This window comes from Jaculus jaculus, chromosome 8 (assembly GCF_020740685.1).
Source record: "Jaculus jaculus isolate mJacJac1 chromosome 8, mJacJac1.mat.Y.cur, whole genome shotgun sequence".
NCBI classification, from domain to species: Eukaryota; Metazoa; Chordata; class Mammalia; order Rodentia; family Dipodidae; genus Jaculus; species Jaculus jaculus.
The window spans coordinates 46579999-46598727 of NC_059109.1; the positions used below are offsets into that span (position 1 = coordinate 46579999).

Below are 18729 nucleotides of genomic sequence, written 5' to 3' on the forward strand. Positions count from 1 at the left end.
AATCATGTAGCCTTTGTTCTTCTTTAATATTGGGTTGATTATTATGTAAGTTTTGCCTTACCATGTGAACTTTAGAAACAGCATGTTTATATCCATAAAGTACTATGCTGACATTTTGACTGATACTGTATTGAATCTATAGATCAAATTAGGAAGTGCTGACATTTTGGCAATATTGTCTTCTCCAGGAACATGGACCATCTTCTCATTTATTTAGTTTTATCAAAGGTCTTCTTTAATATCTTTCATCAGACTTTTATAGAGTTCTTCCTACACATTTTGAACATATTTGTTAGATTATAACTAAGTATATCATTTTAAGATAATAGCATCAATGGTTAATATGTTTTCAATTTAGCTTGTTTATTGTTGTATATATGAAAGCAATTGACTTTTATATATTAGCCTCATATCCTGAAACTTTTTTTTTTTTTTTTTTGGTTTTTCAAGGCAGAGTCTCACTCTAGCTCAGGCTGACCTGGAATTTACTATGTAATCTCAGGCTGGCCTCAAACGCACGATGATCCTCCAATCTCTGTCTCCTGAGTGCTGGGATTAAAAGCATGCACCACCATGCCCAGCTTAACTTATTTTATTTTTTTTAGTAGACAGGGCCTAATGAATTCTAGGCTGGCCTTAGACTTGCTTTATATCCAAGGATAACCTTGAACTTAAAAAATTATTTATTTATTTTATTTATTTGAGATAGAGTTTGAGAGAGAGAGAGAATGAATGTGGATGTGCTGGCACCTTCAGGTACTGCAAATGAACTGCAGACAAATGCTCCACCTTGTGTATCTGTCTTACATGGGTACTAGGGAATCAAACTTGGGTCCTTGGGCTTTGCAGGCAAGGGCCTTAACTGGACCTTGAAGTTTTGATCCTCCTGCTTTCTATCTTCTGAGTGCTGGGATTACAGGCAGCTGTTTTTTGACATCTTGACACTAGTATGTCAAGGAGAGATTTTTTTTTTTCTGCTTATGTCTATTTGAAATTCTAAATGCCTCATGTTTGAATGTTTACTTCCTTCTCTAGATTTGGGAATTTTGTTGCTATAATTTCATTGGCTAGGTTATTTCTACCTTTAGTGTTTATCTCAACTTCTATCACATGAATCTGTAAAATTCATCTCTTGATTATATCCCAGAGGTATTGACATTGTGGTCATGTTCATTTAGATTTTCCCCCTTATTGATATTTGAACATAGCATTTCATTAACTTGACCTTCCATTCCTGATATTCTTTCTTCTGCTTGGTAAAATCTATTGATAATGTTTTCCACTGTGCTTTTTATTTGATTTATTGATACAACCCCAGAGTTGATGGGGAAAAGGAATAGGGAAGAATGTTATGAATGGGGGCAGAAAAGAGCAAAAGATCATAAAATTTTAAAAAGAAAGGAAAACAAATACTTCCTAGTAGTGAAAAAAGCAAATTTAGTTAAATGTAAGAAGAATAATAAACAGTAAGAAAATGAATAGTTTTCTTTTTTTAAATTAATTAATTAATTTATTTATTTGAGAGCGACAGACACAGAGAGAAAGACAGATAGAGGGAGAGAGAGAGAATGGGCGCACCAGGGCTTCCAGCCTCTGCAAACGAACTCCAGACGCGTGCGCCCCCTTGTGCATCTGGCTAACGTGGGGCCTGGGGAACCGAGCCTCGAACCGGGGTCCTTAGGCTTCACAGGCAAGCGCTTAACCGCTAAGCCATCTCTCCAGCCCATGAATAGTTTTCTTAAAACCAGAAAGCATAAGTCCAAGTGTGACTGTATGTAGGAAGGTCAGGAATCACAGGGGACAAAAAAGAAAAACAGAAACAAGGAGAAGAAAAAAATGCTCCAAAATGGAAGAAAAACATAAACAAAGATGAGTATATGAAGGAGAACAGTAAATAAAAACATAAAATTAAAACAAACACAATCAGTAAAAATCTTACTCCATGTGTAGAAAATAAAAAAAGAAATCCGGGACTGGAGATATGGCTTAATGGTTAAGGTGCTTGCCTGCAAAGTCAAAGGACCAGAGTTTGATTGCCCAGGACCCATATAAGCCAGATACACAAGGTAGCACATGCATCTAGAGATCGTTTGCAGTGGCTGAAGGCTCATTCTCTAATTCTTTATATCTCTATCTATCTCTCTCTTTCTCAAATAAATCAATAAAAATATTATTAAAAAAGAAATCCCATGGAATAATTGAGCTGTACAGTAGCAGCTTTTCTTGGAAGCAGATTATCTCACTCTTCCCAGATTTCTCACCTCATACCTCTAGGGGGTGTTTTACCAGAGGGTATGTCTCCTAAGTACATTGAGACTGTGGGAAATAACAACAGTACTGAGATGGGTAGAGGCAGGGGACCTGCCTTTGTGTTGCCAGGCTTCTTGCTAAAGGGATGCTGCTATGGGTATCATGTATACCCTCGGATCTTCAAATTCTCAGGCTCAACAACAATAAATGACAGATAGGTACCTCTAGAATTTGATTCATCTGCTGTTCCAGATCTCTCAAATAATTCTCAGTTGATGATATAGTCCCTGGACACTGGGAGGAGGGCCATCTCTTTATGTACTTCCCAGCCTGAGCCAGTCTCCTAACTCCTGTGCTTTCCATAACTGCTTCTGTGGGCTCGGTCACCTGGGGATTGTGGCAAGCCAGATTGAGGGTCCTTGATCTCAGGCCTAAGGGGTGGCTCAGTTTTATTTTTATTACTTATTTTATTTATTTGAGAGAAAGAGAGAAAGAGACAGATAGAAAGGGCCTGTTAGGGCCTTAGGCCACTGCAAATGAACTCTAGACACATGCATTGGCTTACATGGGTCCTGGAGGGTTGAATCTTGGCAGGCCTATGCCTTAACTGCTAAGCCATCTCTTCAACCCTTCGGTTTTTAACAATAGATTCTCTTTCAAGATGGCGACTGACTGCTGCCATCAGTGTCACATAGAATGACAAAAAAGATTCCTTTATGTCATTGACCCATCCACTGTGGAATCACTGTGTCATCCAAACACACACCTGTACTTGAGGTTCATAAGACCTGTGGGCTTGTCCTGAGATAGGACTGATCTACCTGCCATACCATTTTGAATGTGCCTGATCTTGTCTCAGTATTGGTCTGCTCAGTTTTCTTCTGGCTTACCTTTTTTTGGTGATTTTGTTTTGTTTTTGGTTTTTGATTTTGCAGGATAGGGTCTTGCTGTATCACAAGGTGACCTGGAATTTACTGTGTATTATCACACTGGCCTGGAATTTACAGTGATCCTCCTACCTCTGCTTCCTTGAGACCTGGTATTTAAAGACATGGGCCACCACATCTGGCTTGGCTTACCTTTTAGAATCAGCTATCTGAGGCTCCTCTGTACCAAAGTAATATTTTTTTATATTAAATAAAAACACATATTTCATTATAACAAAATAGACAGTTTCTAACATATATTTTAAGACTTGGACCTATTGAGTACACTGAAGCTCATGTAAGGCCATTGGGAGATACCCTTGGTTGAAGATGAAAAGTGTCTTTATGCATGAGTGAAATGGTACTGCTTGTAAACACTTGTCTTATTTTTCCCTAAGCCTTGGAGCCTTGGCCAGGGCCACCTAAATATACTGTAGTCATGTATTTGTGGCCTCTTGGCACTATAGAAAACATTCGTGTCAGTGTGTATGTTAGCTGAATGAGCTTAGGAGGAAGATGGATTCATTTTGGCTTACAGTTTCAAGGCTTTCATATGGTGCCCATAGTCCTTGGCACCATTGCTTGAGTCCTGGTAAGGAAGAACATCTTGACAAGAAGTGTAGTGGAACAAAGTAGTTCATCTCATGGTGAAAACACAGAGGGTCTGAAAGAAGATATAGCACCAAAGCCATGACCTCAGTGGCATATATTTTAAGTAGGCCCTTACCTCCTAGAATTTCTAGAACCTCCTAAAATAGCACCACTAGGTAGGGACCAAGCCTTCATCAATGAGCCTATGTGTGTTTCTGGAGAGTACTTCACATCTAAACCCTAATGGTGTCATGTTGCTGAATTGTTCTTGTAAGAGAATCATATGGAGTAAAGGAAAGGATTTTGTTACCTCTGAGACTTCAAAGTCAGAATAACTACTAGAGTGAGGAATATAAAATGCATTGTGACAGCTAATTTTAAAATATTTTTGGAGCTAGAGAGATGGCTTAGTGGTTAAGGTGCTTGCCTATGAAACCTATGAACCCAGGTTTGATTCTCCAGTACCATGTACGCCAGATGCACAAGGTAGTGCATGTGTCTGGAGTTTGTTTGCAGTAGCTAGAGGCCCTGGTACACCCATTCTCTAGCTGCCTGTTCCTTTCTTGCTTTCATTCCCCCTCTCTCTCAAGTAAGTAAATAAAATATTTAAAAAATATTTTGACATTCTAATATACTAATTTTGTAAATTTTATGTAGTTTTCATTTTAATCTTAAGAATATATTTTTTAGAAGTTAGTCAAGTCTATCACCATTGGTTATATCACTCATTTAAAGCCTCAGGTCTTTAATTTTCTCAGATAATTTTCAGTTTTATTTTATACTGTTTTTTGATCTTGTCCAGAACAGTTAAGTCACTGGTTGTGATAAGGTGGTGTTCCTTTTTTTGTGCAGCAAAGTTAAACAGATCAAACTCAGTTGTTAGATAAAACTAGGTATTCCAGGTCTGTCTGAGAGTTCATTATTATGGCAGTCTTGAAGAATTCCTGATAGGATCTGTGAGCAGCATTCATAACCTCTGCTGTTTTTCTGAGTAAATGTCAGAACACTCAAGGAGATTGTGATGCTAAACAGACTACCCCATGCCAGAAAGGAGGGGTGAAGGAGAAAACAGCTCAGTATTTATGACTGTAGACACTATAAGTTGTAATTTGATGAGATCAAAGCATGTGCTGTTTATTTGCTACACTAACAGCTTTGAATAAAATGGTTAGAAAACAGATAATGTACTAAAAGTTCAGGATATTTAAAAGCTTATAAAGGTAGTAAAATCAAAAGAATATTTTTCAGTAGAAAATCATTTCATGGAAGTCTTTGATTTTAACTTATTATGCTCTAAAAATTAATATATATGATGAAGAGAAAGAGTTTTAAATTTTTACATTTGTGAGCTATGTATTTGTCTTCAATCCCTATTCCTCTCACCTGTATTATTTCATAAAAAGTATTTTAATAGAAACTGATATATTTTAGGATATCTCTTAAAGGCTGCTGATTCCAATAGCTACACATTTTCAGTTATTGAAAAATACAGAAAAAAATCAAAGTTTGTTGTATTTTGTAACTTTTAAGAGGAAAAACCTTTCGAAAGCCAATCCTTACTTACTGAATTATAAGGAATATAAGTGACTGACTGTAAGTTTTAGCCTTGTACTTCTTATGAGTAGAATATTGTAGCTTAGGAGTGAGCCTTGAACACATCATGAGCATAAAGCAAGCCTTATAATAACTGAATGCTTACTTACTTCATATAGGTATATCTTGCTTTATGAAAACCCAATTTAAAAAACCCAAACATTGTCAATTTTCTAAAACTTACCTTTCTTCCTAAAAAGTATCTTGAAAATGATTTTAGGAACATTGTTTTGTAAAGAAAGTTATACATTATGTTAAAGTCAATATCATTGGTATCTATTTTAAAAGATAGAAGCACTTGAACATAAAACATTTATTACTCTAGGAGTGTTTGATTAAACACTGCATAACAATACATATTGGTTGAACAGTCTCTAAACCTGAATTGAGACTAAAACTTGAGTATCCTTTAGCAGATATTTTGTCTTTCAGTTAATTTCATAAATTCTGAGAAATTAAGATACTGAAATTGTAAGGTTTGTTTTTCCAACTATTAGTATTTATAGTTATTTCAACTATCACCTTATTCTTTGAATATTTACTAGTGTTGTAAGTGGTGAAAACAATAAATTATATTTTTCAGTGTGTTCCATCAAAGACCACTTAGCTTGTGAACTAGAATACTGATTTATTACACTGTCTTATTTCTATAACTATTGACTAGAATATATTCGAATTTGCAGTTAAAATGCACAATTCGCTCATTTTAAACTCACCATTAAGGGATGTGAGTTACAATAATCAAGATTATTTTCTAGTCATAAAATAGGATGTTCTTTCAAAGTTAACATAGTTAATTACTATCTGCTAAGCTTTATTTTTCAAGTATTTCTAACACAACTGCACTGGTCTATTCATGCTTAAACCAGGTGTACTTTTCTGTAACATAGTAATCTGAAGTGCTGTGCTCATTGAATGGATTAAAGCTCCCTGAATTAGTCAGTGGCTAAGCCCTTGGCACTGTACATGTGCCTTCTGTTGTCTTAGCAACCTTGCAAACCAACTATTATATCATTAATATATTCAGTTTGGCTGCCGTTTATTTTATGCTGAGTAAATCAGATGAGATTGGTATGTTCATGGTGGTATGGTTGAAGACCATGCTGAACATCATCAAATTTTATTTTAAATGAAGGTAGGTCACATCTTCTTCATGCTTATTATTCTTTATCACATATATTAATACAATTTTAGTTACTCTTAGATTTATGAATATATTAATGTGTGGTTGGAGAGACTGCTCAGTGGTTAAAGGTTTCTTGAATATGTTAATGTACTGTGGGATATAAATTAAGTATGAAACAAAGCACTTTTTCTTTTTCTTTTTTTTTTTTTGAGGTAGGGTCTCACTTTAGCTCAGGCTGACCTGGAATTCACTAGGTAGTCTCAAGGTGTCCTTGAACTCATGGCGATTCTCCTACATGTGCCTCCTGAATGCTAGGATTAAAGGCATGCGCCACCATGTCCGGCTCCAAAGTACTTTTTCTTTTTCTTTTTTTTATTTTTCAAGGTAGGGTCTCACTGTAGCCCAGGCTGACCTGGAATTCACTATGGAGTCTCAGGGTGGCCTCGAACTCACAGCAATCCTCCCACCTCTGCCTCCTGAGTGCTGGGATTAAAGGCGTGAGCCACCACACCCAGTTTACAAAGTACTTTTTCTTAATGAGTTTACTTACACAAAGGAATAACTCATTGTCATTAGCTAGAGAGAATGAACCTTAATTCTTTAAATAAATAAAACACCACTTAATGATTCATGACATTTATTAATGTATCAGAGTATTTTACAAGCAGGAAATATACTTGTACATTACATTGTATCTATAGCACAGAATCCCTTTTATTTAGTACATTAGTAATAGCTGGTACCATGTCCAGCACAAACTAGATACTGAGAAAACACTGCTGCATGGGTTATTACCTCCCAAGGATTTAAAAAAGTTTATTATCTACATTTTACAGATGAGAAACTTGGAAGAAAAATGAAGTTAAGTTACTGCCTAAAATTTCACAGCAAGGAAAGTAGAACCAAGATTGGAATATAGGAAAATTTGGCTCTAATACTTGGGATCTTAATAATTCCAGAGATAATAGCAGCATATACAATTCATGCTGTAAGTTTTTCTCTCCTGAATTGTCCATCAGAAATCATATATTTGTTAAAATAGGGGTGTTGTTGGACTTTCAATTGCTGTGACAAAATACCTTATATAAACCACTTAAAGAAAGGAATTTTTTTGTCTCTCACTTTTACAGGTTTTAGTTCATAGTTTTGGGCCTCTAGTGAGAGAGAATATCTTGGGTGTAGGACTATGTAATAGAAGCTCCTTACCTCAAGGTTGACAGAAAGCAGAGAGAGTAGTAACAGGAAGGGGACAGAGCAAGATATAATTTCCAAGGACACTCCCTTAGTGACCTACTTTCTCTAACTAGACCCTACCATGCGCAGTTCCACCACCTCACCATAGACTATTCACAGTTTTGATCCATCAGAGGATTATTTCATTCCTGAAGGCAGAGTCCTCATGTTCCTGTCACATCACCTAAACCTGTCAGCTAATAACCAAGCCTCCAATAAATGAGCCTGATGATTGAACAATTATTCAAATCAAAATATTTCACCTCATGTTCCCAAATGTTCATGTTCATTTCATAATGCAAAATGCAAAATTTAGCCATTCTCTAAGGTTCCCCAAAGTTTTAACAGTCCCAATGTTTCTCAAAGTCCAAGTACAAATCTCTTCTGAGACTCAAGGCAACTCTTAGCTATAAGCTCCTGTAAAAGTTAAAAACAAGTTACATATTTCCAACCTACAATGGCAGAGTAAACATTCACATTCCAAAATGGAGGAATTGAAGGCATGGAAAGGAGGAATTAGACCAAGACCCAATAGAGCAAACATTAAGTCCTATAGCTCTCTGTCTAGCATTCAGAGCACATAGCATCCTAAGTTCTTTTGGTTTGAGCTGTTCTACCACGTGGTCTCTTCATTTGCAGCCCAGATGGACTCTCCACAGGCTTCCCGTGTGCCTGGCCTCTCTAGCTTTCTGAGGCTTCTTTGCATCTTTAGCTTTACTATCACAGCTTCTTGTATTGCTCTCTCAGGGCTACCTAAAAGGATCCTGATCTGCCACACATTGCCTGACCGTTAAAGCCTTTGAAGTCTGGGTGGAAGCCTCCATGACTTCATAACTCTTATATTTGGATTATCTCTGGAGCTATACCTGTTGGCTTTCCTTTTTAAGAAACTCTTAACATGGAACCGTTAAGTATTCTCATAGCACAATTTGAAGACCACTAACTGGATCCAATAGCTTCTTTGTTTAGAGACATAAGCAGAGTAGGTAAATTAGTCAAAGTTAAGCAACTTACAAAAATATTTTCCATTTGCCTTTACTTTGTTATGCATAGTATTTTGTAATGAATGAAAATTTAAACACTCTGAATTTAAAATGTTAGCTGAGCCTCTTGTAATAGTCATGGTGTCTTCTAAGCAGCTTTTCTTTTTTTTTGTACATGTTCAGTCTAGTAAGCCAGTGTCACTCTATTCCTCATGTCACTGTGTGGTTCAAGAATGAGCATATGGTCATTTCTATCAATCAGAAGGTGGTTCCAGGAAACCTTTATGTTGATGTTGGTTCTTTGATGAAGAGTCCCAAGAGCTGAGCCTGCTTGCAATCCCAATACTTAGGAAACTGACACAGGAGGAGTGTGAATTTAAGACTGTCCTGGGCTATATAGCAAGACTGTATCTACAAAACAAAAACAAAACAAAACAAAATCCCAGTCATCATACAATTCTGAATTGGCTCTTATGACTTGTCTAAGAAAGAAGAGTCCTACAAGTGGAAAGCAAAAAAATTAAAATGACTTGTCTTCAGTAACATACACTGAATCCAAAAATCAACAAACACTAGAACCTGCCTAACTTTGGGCTCCCTGTCATGTAGGAGAAAACTTCTTTATGATCTGATGGCTTAGCTATGAGTTTTATTGTTTTTTTTTTCTTGAGTAGGGGTTAGGGTTTCACTTTAGCCCAGGCTGACCTGGAACTCACTCTGCAGTTTCCAGGCTAGACTCAAACTCAAAGCAATCATCTTACCTGTTCCTCTTGAATGCTGGAATTAAAGCCATATGCCACGCCACCATGTCCAACTAGTTGTGAGGTTTTTTTTATAGTGGTAATCAAAGTATCCTAAGTGATATTCTCACCCTGTGTTTTATACAAAAGCTCTCCTATTCTTGAAATATCATTTAAATTTTTTTATTTATTTGAGAGAGAGAGAGAGAGAGAGAGAGAGAGAGAGAGAGAGGGAGGGAGGGAGGGAGGGAGGGAGGGAGGGAGGGAGGGAGGGAGGGAGGGAGGGAGGGGGGAGGGAGGGGGAGGGAGAGAACATATGGGTGTGCCAGGGTCTCTTGTGCACCTGGCTTTACTTGAATACTGGGAAATAAGATCCAGGCTGTCAGGCTTTGCATGAAGTGCCTTTAACCACTGTGCCATCTCCCCAGCCCTATTTTTCATTTTATATGTCTTAAACAGGCTTGGGCAGGAAACAGGTGATATATTGGAAATGGTAGCCAAGGGAACTTTGCTGAAGAGGCTACTTCTATCACTGTGAACAGTTAGGGGAATAAACAAGGGACAGTGAAGCACCTCATGGAAAAATGTTGCCTGGGGTGATTACTATACCTGAAAGGACAGGGAGTGAAAGAGCTGGGGCAGTTTGGACAGAACTGTAGCTACAGCAGTAGAAGATAGGTAGAGGCTATGTAAAGATTCCAAACCATTGCCAGATTGTGATCAGAGAGGGTAGGAGGTGGGGAAGTACATTGATTTCTTTTGCTTTCTAGCTTACTGACATGTCCTACAGATTTAACTCACTTGGGAGCTAGAAGATCATTTGTCCTTTGCCCTATAGGGCACAGGGCAGTGTGGAGAGAGGATGGCATAGTAGTTACCTTCACATTGCTGGGGCAAAACACCGGGCCAAAAGCAACTGATGGGGTTAGGGGTAAGGTTTATTTCATCTTACAGTCTTGAGAGGAAGTCTTACCATGGAAGGAAAGCCTGGTAGAGCAGAAGCTGGACATCTCTTCTTGCTATAGCAGCTGGCAGAAAACAGCAGGACAATGAGCTGAGCTCTGGTAAGGGAGAAGATGGGGTCTAACACCCCAAAGCCTCCCCCCCCCGCAACACTCCTCCAAAATAGCCACTAGCTGGGAGCTAAGCAGATTGCTGAGCTTAAGGCCAGCCTGAGCTACATAGTCAATTAAAGCCTCAGCTACAGTCCCCAGAACAACAACAAAAGGTTGGCAATAATAGCTCAGTGGTAGAGCACTTGCCTAGCATGAACAGTGCCCTGGGTAAAATCCCCAGTAGAAAGAAAATGAAAGAATGAAAAAAGAAAAAGAGAGGGAAGGTAGGGGAGGGGAAGAAAAGAGGGAGGAAAGGAAGGAAGAAAATAAAGCATAATGAAAAGATAGGTTATTTTGGTAATCTTACTATCTTCTTACCTCAATTTTTTTCTGTTAAAGAGTCAAGTTTGTTACTTACATAGTGGTTAACCTAAATCTTTAAAATTTAAGGTGTTAACATTATGCAGGATTCTTAATTGCAGGCTGGCTGACTTAGCAAAAAGTGATTTGGAAAAAGTTGATCATGTGAGACTTGACAAATGTCTAGAAACAAAAGAGATTGTATAGTATCTAACACTGCAGCACAAAACGAGTTGCTTCTTCTCCCTACTATGGACATGGCTCTTCCATCAGCACTGACCCCAGTGGTTGCTGCTGTGGTTGCAGAGCTGTCACTATTGTACACAGAAGCTTGAAGTCCTGCCTCCACTGTCTGCCTAGTGTTATTCTGTGTGACACCAGGTCCTGATGTATTGGAGCCAAGTCTGGCCTCATGCTTATAAAGCAAGTATTTAGTATCTTGGGGATATGGGGGCAGTGGACCCTTATAATGTAGAGTTCTTCCAAAATATGAAGACAACTCACATGTTATATAGTCAAAACTTTAAAGATCAGATCCTGGTATATTTAGTATTCAGTACTAAGTACATGGAACTACAGTATAATCAATTGTATACCCATTCAGAAGTTGACCTATCAGGATTTTGATAGTAAACTTACTGGATAAGTTCACAAATAAAGACTTCCATTCCTCAGTTCTCTCCTTCACAACACTTCTAGAATTATTTTTCTAAAGTGTAACTCTGGTTATGCTATTTTCCTTCTCTGAGTCCTTTGGTAATTTCCCACTACCACAGATAAAATGAAAAATTCTAGGACTTACTGATCCCTTTCAACAGTATTGGAGTCTCACCAATCTATAGCCAATAGCTAAAAAGCCAGGTCATATTTCTGTTTCCTTGCGACATACTGTACTTTTTCATGTTTCTATGACTTTTTGCATGTAGGACATTTTGCTTAGAATGTATTCATTTTTGTTCTCTTTGCAAATTTATCTTTAAAGACTCAGTTCAGACACCACTTTTTTGTATGCCTTCTTGATGCTTGCAAGCAAATGTACTTTTCTACAATGAAACATTCATCACATTATATTGTAATTATTTCATACATAAATTTTTTGCTAGATGCTAATGAACTTAAGAATCTAAGAGGTTTGTTGATGTTGGTTGATAATCAAAGAATTAAAACATATTACATCTGGTTGTTGAGTTCATTCATTAGCTAGTCTTACTATGACCCCAAGTCATGTGCTCTATCCCCATGTGATTGGCCATGCCTGTTCCATCACCATGCATAGCATTCGTACCCTAGCTCATCTTACAAGGGAGGCAGGGGAAGTCGACTTTGATGAATCAGTAATATTAAGTTGATAGGTTATATGTATAAAGGTTGACTTTGAAGCTGTCATGAAAATCCCTTGCTTTGATATTTCCTTTTTATACTTATTATGTTTAGGAACTAAAAGATGTAGCTTCAGACTTGATAAAGTCCAAAGCTGCATGTCAGTGTAAGGCAGAAGAAGAAAACATCAACCTAACAATTAAAGAACAAAGATGTGAAGAACTCCAAGAGAGGCTCAACATGGTACTTGATTAAATATACATTTATAAAATTAATACTTTGTAATAAGATGTATGAGAATTTCAGCATAAAATATTTTCTTATAAAGTTAAACAAGTAAAACATTAAGGGGTGAGCATATTTTTCAAAAGATGCTAGACAAATTTTTGCCATTTGTAAGACCTTAGGATAATGAAATTTGGCCATAACCATTTTATTCCCATTTTAATATGGCTTCAGGTAGCTTTGTGGCACAATGGAGGCTCTACACAGTTTTGGAGATGAAACATTTTATAGTTTTTATATTTATGTTTGTGCTAGCCTACATTGGGTTCTGGTACTTTTCCTCAATTCATTAAAGCCATTCTTTCAACTAAATAAATATGGGTAATGAGTTGAATACAGAATTTGCTATTAAAACTTTAAAAATTTTCAATTTTGAAGGAACTGGAATTAAATAAGAAAATTAATGAGGAGATTATCCATCTTCAAGAAGAAAAACAGGTAAGCAACCATAAGATATTTTAGAAGTAAATATTTTAAAAATCAGTTATAGTGTGGAAAGCAAATAAACTAAATTACAAATGGAATCATGTTTGGCAATGTTACAGAGTAAGCATTCAGTTAATGTATGTTGGGTGGAAATATGTATACTTTCACATATGTACTTCCATTTTTTTTTTGGTTTTTGTTTTTTTAAATATTATATTTATTTGTTTGAGAGAGAGGGAGAGAAATAGGCAGGGGTGGGTGCGGGAATAGACTCCAGCCACTGCAAACGAACTCCAGATGCATGCAACCACTTGTGCATCTGGCTTACATGGGTCCTGGGGAATTGAACCTGGGTCCTTTGGCTTTGCAGGCAAGTGCCTTAACTGCTAAGCCATCTCTCCAGACCTGGTTTTGGTTTTTTTGAGACAAGGCTTCACGCTTTAGGCCAGCTTAGCTTGGAACTCACTGTATAGGCCAGATTTGTCTCAAACTTGTGGGTGATCCTCCTGTCTCAGCCTCTCAAGTGTTGGGACTTTAGGTGTGAGCCATCACACCTGGCTATGCTTCCATTTGTAAAAAGTCAGGCTTTTTGTTTAGAACAGTGGTGCCCTGGCAGATAATTATTGAAATATATTCATATATACCTTGCTGGTTTTTAAAAAAAGTATTTTTGTTTAGAGAGTAAGAGACTATGAATATGGGAGTGCCAGGGCCTCTTCCATTGCAAACAAACTCCAGATGTATAGTCTACTTTGTGAATCTGGCTTTACATAGATATTGGAGAATTTAACCCAGATAGTCAGGCTTTGCCACAATACACCTTTAACTACTGAGCCATCTCTCCAGCCCACAATGTAGGCTTTTATTCTCTCATTTGAATCTATTGGAAATTTATAATTATTCTATTTGAAGAAAAGTTTGTGAAAACTTTTGTCCTTTATTATCTCCTATTTTTTCTCCATTTGATTCATGATTCCCTTATCTACTATGTTATTTATTTAATTTAATTAGCTTATTTATTTGAGAGAGGAAAAGTGGGAGAGATAGTGAAAAAAAAAAAAAAAAGAGAGTGTGTGTATATAAGCACATCAGGCCTCCAGCCACTGCAAATGAACTCAAGATATATGTGCCATTTTGTGTATCTGGCTTATGTGGGTACTAGGGAATCAAACCTGGGTCCTTAGGCTTCACAGGCATGTGCCTTAACCACTAAGTGATTTCTTCAGCCTGATTATGGCACTTTATAATATAGCTTATAAAATATTTTAGTAGAAAGATATTTACTATTCAAGGGTAGGAAATATCAACCAAAGTTAACTTTTTAGTTTTGGGTTCTTCATATTTTTCAATAATGTCTGAATATATGATCTATTTAAAAATATTAATGATTTAATGGAGTTTGGAAATAGTACTTTGTAAGAACTAATGTAATAGAAATAACTTTAGACAATAACTTTTAAAATGTGTCATTAGTTTGATATAAGATATTGAAATTAAGCTGTAATATAGGAGGTTAAGAAAATAGAAAATATATCTGAAGAATAAACTTAGAAATATATCAAATTTATATATTTTGAAAGGATATCATCATTTCTTTTCAACATATGCAACAGTTACTTCAGCGGCAAATTCAAGATAATTCTGAAATGAATGCAGAATTGAAGGTGCTAAAGGAAAATAAACAGGTTATATGTATATTATTTCAGTATATTTCTGTCTAATGAACTTCCCATGTTTAGTTGTATTCATGTGTCTAGTTTTATAAAGATGTTTTGAATCATTTTAGAAGTAAGCTATAGATTCTTTCTACTTTTGGTATTAATGTCTAAATAATGAATAAATTTTTTATTTATTTTTATTTATTTATTTGAAAGTGACAGAGAAAGAAGCAGATAGAGAGAGAGAGACAGAGACAGAGAGACAGAGACAGAGACAGAGAGAGAGAATGGGCACACCAGGGCCTCCAGCCACTGCAAACGAACTCCAGACGCCTGCACCCCCTTGTGCATCTGGCTAATGTGGGTCCTGGCGATTTGAGCCTTGAACAGGGGTCCTTAGGCTTCACAGGCAAGCGCTTTACCGCTAAGCCATCTCTCCAGCCCATGAATGTCTTTTTAAAAACATTTAGGTACAGTAATAGTTAAATATCTGACTTTATTTTCTAATGGGATAAACGGAATTTTTTTGGTCTTAGTGGTGCTCAAGGTCTAAAGATGAAAATGAAAAATGAAAGTATAAACTATATTTAATATGTTTGTTTATTTTGGCATATGTACATGTGTGTATGCATGTGTTTATGCAGGTGTATGTGCACATGTGTGCATGTGCATATAGAGGCCAGAGGTTGATGTTGGGTGTCTTTAATCACTCACCACTATATATTTACATTTTTTATGAGAATCTGTGAGAGAGAGAGGGAGATAATTGGCATACCAGGACCTCCAGCCACTGGAATTGAACTCCAGACACTTGTGCCACCTTGTGCACATGTATGACCTTTGTGCTGCATCACCTTGTGTGTCTGGCTTACGTGGTATCTGGAGAGTTGAACATGGGTCTTAGGCTTCTTAGGCAAGTGCCATAATCATTAAGCCATCTCTGCAGCCCCTACCCCCACCCTGCACAGCATGCCTGGCTTCTGTGTGGGTGCTGGGGATCCATAATCCTGTAGGACACCCTGGTGCTATACTGTATAGAATGAGGCCCATATGTGGGATCACTGGTGTAAAAAGTCTGGTAGTTGCTCCATGTGCATGTTCAGAATCAGCAGGAGGGTCAGGATGTAACACATTGCATCAGGGTCCTCAGGTTCAATAACAGGGCTGCCCTGCAGAGGAGAAAGGAGGAAGGCAACCTATTTGATTGTTGTTTTCTATTTCTTTGGATTCTAAAAAAAAAAAAAAACAAACCACAACTACATATGTGGTATTCCCTAAAGCCTAGGAATGCAGTCATTTATCAGAAAAAATAATTGAAAGCCAGCAGGAAGCCACGTGTGGTGGTGCACACCTTTAATCCCAGCACTTGGGAGGCAGAGGTAGGAGGATCACCGTGAGGTCAAGGCCACCCTGAGACTACATAGTGAATTCCAGGTTGGCCTGGGCCAGCCAGCATGAGACCCTGCCTTGAAAAACCAAAAAATTAAAATAAATAAATAAATAAAAATAAAAATAAAAATAATTGAAAGACAGCAGGAGGGAGCAGAATGGAAAGTATGAATGTACTGTTGATGATGAACAGTGTATTATCTTTTTGTGTAGTCAGAAGAACACATCTTAAATGTCTCATCGTTTTTGACAAGAATTCATCCCAAAAAATGAGGCAGAAAGGCTGGGGAGATGGGTCAGTGGCTGAAGACACTTGTGTGTAAAGCTTGCGGGTCTATGTTTGATTACCCAATATCCATGTAAAGCTGGATGCAAACAGTGGCACAATCATCTGGAGTTCATTTGCACTGGCAAGATGCCTTGGCAAGTCCATTCTTTCTTTCTCTCTCTCTCTTTTTCATTGCCAATAAATAAATAAAAAATTTAAAAAAATTTATTTTTATTTATTTATTTGACAGAAAAAGAGGGAGAGAGAAAGGGAGGGAGAGAATGGGCATGCCAGGGCCTCTGGCCACTGCAAAGAACTCCAGATAAATGTGACCCCTTGTGTATCTGGCTAACGTGGATACTGGGGAATTGAACCTGGGTCCTTTGGCTTTGTAGGTAAATGCCTTAACCACTGAGCAATTCATCCAGCCCCAATTTTTTTTCTTAAATGAGACAGGAAGGGTGTGATTGTGCATGCCTTTAATCCCAGCACTCGGGTGTCCAAGGTTGGAGGATCACTGTGAATTTGAGGCTGACCTGAGATTACATAGTGAATTTCAGGTTAGCTTGGGCTAGAGTGAGAATTTGAAAGTGTTGATAGAGAAACAGCACATCAATATAATATGATCCAGGAACTGATAGAATTAAATCAGCAGCTTAAGACATAGAAAAATCAAGTTGGAGGTGAACTGGGTGTTTCCTCTCTGCTGGCTTCCTTTCATAGTGCCAGAAGGTGATATGTAGGTTGTGAAGGTGAGCAGTAGAAAAGGGCAACAGTCTTCTTACCCAGCTGTGGACCCTGCATGCTACACAACCAATCTGACAAGCAAGTTGTGTCCACTGGTAACTGTAAGTGACATGACTGTTATGGGGATAACCAACTTCTGATTGAATTTGTAGCCTAGAAGGAAGGAATTCATGCCTAGTACTATAAACCTGCTCAATAGCTGGTCACAGGCCTAAAGTGGGAAGCTTCTACTGTTGTTTTTTAAATGAATATGTTGTGTCTCTCAGACTAACTTCTAAATATTTACATGTATGGCCATGGATTAACAGTTACTCTCAGCCTTGATCAGAGAGGCCTCTTTTTACAGTGAACAGTGGTTACTACAGTGACTCATCTGGTCAAAGTTCTGAAAATAAGTGAGTGGCCATCCTTAAAATGGAAATATGTCCCACTCCTTAAAAGGCTCAGGGACCATAGCTGAAGAGAAGGTAGAAAGAATGTAAGGAGTAGAGGTCGAGGAAGAGTGCTGTGGGACTCTTGGTGCTGGAATGATGTGGCCTTTGCATTCATAAATTCACAGTATCTGTGGTTATCTTCATGAAATTGAGCTCCTGTCATGACTTAGTCATGGATGGAGAGAGGCTTATGATGCCCTGCTCCTTCTGATTGAACTGTTGACAGTTAATGGTTGTTGGGGCAAGGAGTGAGGCCTCCTTTTACAGTGGGCAGTAGTTAACCATATTCTGTTAACTAACCCCCACTCATACTCTTGTAAACAACCTAATTAAACTCAGTGGGCAACCAGAAAGGACAACCATGATGGGAAGTTGTTGGGAAGAAGAGGGCCAGTGGAAGGAGGAAAGGGATAGGAAAGAGAAGGTAATGCGGATGAAAATAATCAAAATACATCACATACATACATACATTGATCAAAATAAGTACAATTTAAAAAAGTTAAAAGTTTTATCTGCCCTCAGTGTTATGGGGATTAGATGAGGAAGAGGTGACATGTTAGAGCCCAGCCTCTTGGTCCCCTTCATACCTTTGCTGATTCTCATAAATGACTAGTAAATAACAATCTCTGAAAGTCCAGTTACAGTAAGTGGTCTTTCCCATCCCCCTCTATAATTGGGTAAATGGTAATTTGACCAAATTATGATTATTATTGCTGTCATTAGTGTTATCACTTTGTGGATACAGGGTCTTACTTTGTAGCTCTGGCTTTCTTATCCTATGGAATACTGGGATTACAGGCATCTATCACCATGTCTTACCCAAATTCATTATGAATAGCTGTTATCAAGATTATTTTATAATTCCATAAAGGAGTTGAAATATAGTTTTTGGGGTGAACAAAATATTAGAGGCAAGCTAATTTATCCAACTCATTTCATAATGAAATAGAGACCCAGAAAAAATTGTTGGCTAGGACCTCAAAACTTGTGGCAAAAACAGAATTAAGTCTTGTCCTGGCACTATTTTTACATTATATGATGAAAATATTTCCTAGATATATACAAACTGCCAATTGTGTTATGTAAATTTTACTAAAACCACAGCTCTAGAATTGCCTCTTTCTGAGCTCCAAATCCAATGTTCATATATTGTTGAATTCTGTGATGCCTATAGCGGTCCTAAACATATAGTCATATGTTGTTACTTTTTTTTTTTATAGAGAGTGAGAGAGATACAGAGGGAGACAGGGCGGGGGTGGGAAAGAAAGAGAGAGAAAGAGAGAACTGGCATGCTAGGTCCTCAGCCACTGAAATCCAACTCCAGACACTTGTGCCACCTAGTGGG

General features: G+C 37.6%; 1 protein-coding gene across 1 annotated transcript in view; it reads left to right on the top strand.

The window, feature by feature from the left end:
- Positions 1–18729, top strand: part of Ccdc73 (coiled-coil domain containing 73) — a 134584-nt gene that overhangs the window by 61687 nt on the left and 54168 nt on the right. The window contains exons 9-11 of the mRNA XM_045156599.1: positions 12292–12420; positions 12841–12900; positions 14469–14573. Coding sequence (XP_045012534.1) covers positions 12292–12420; positions 12841–12900; positions 14469–14573 — 294 coding nt within the window. The remainder of the gene's footprint in view (positions 1–12291; positions 12421–12840; positions 12901–14468; positions 14574–18729) is intronic.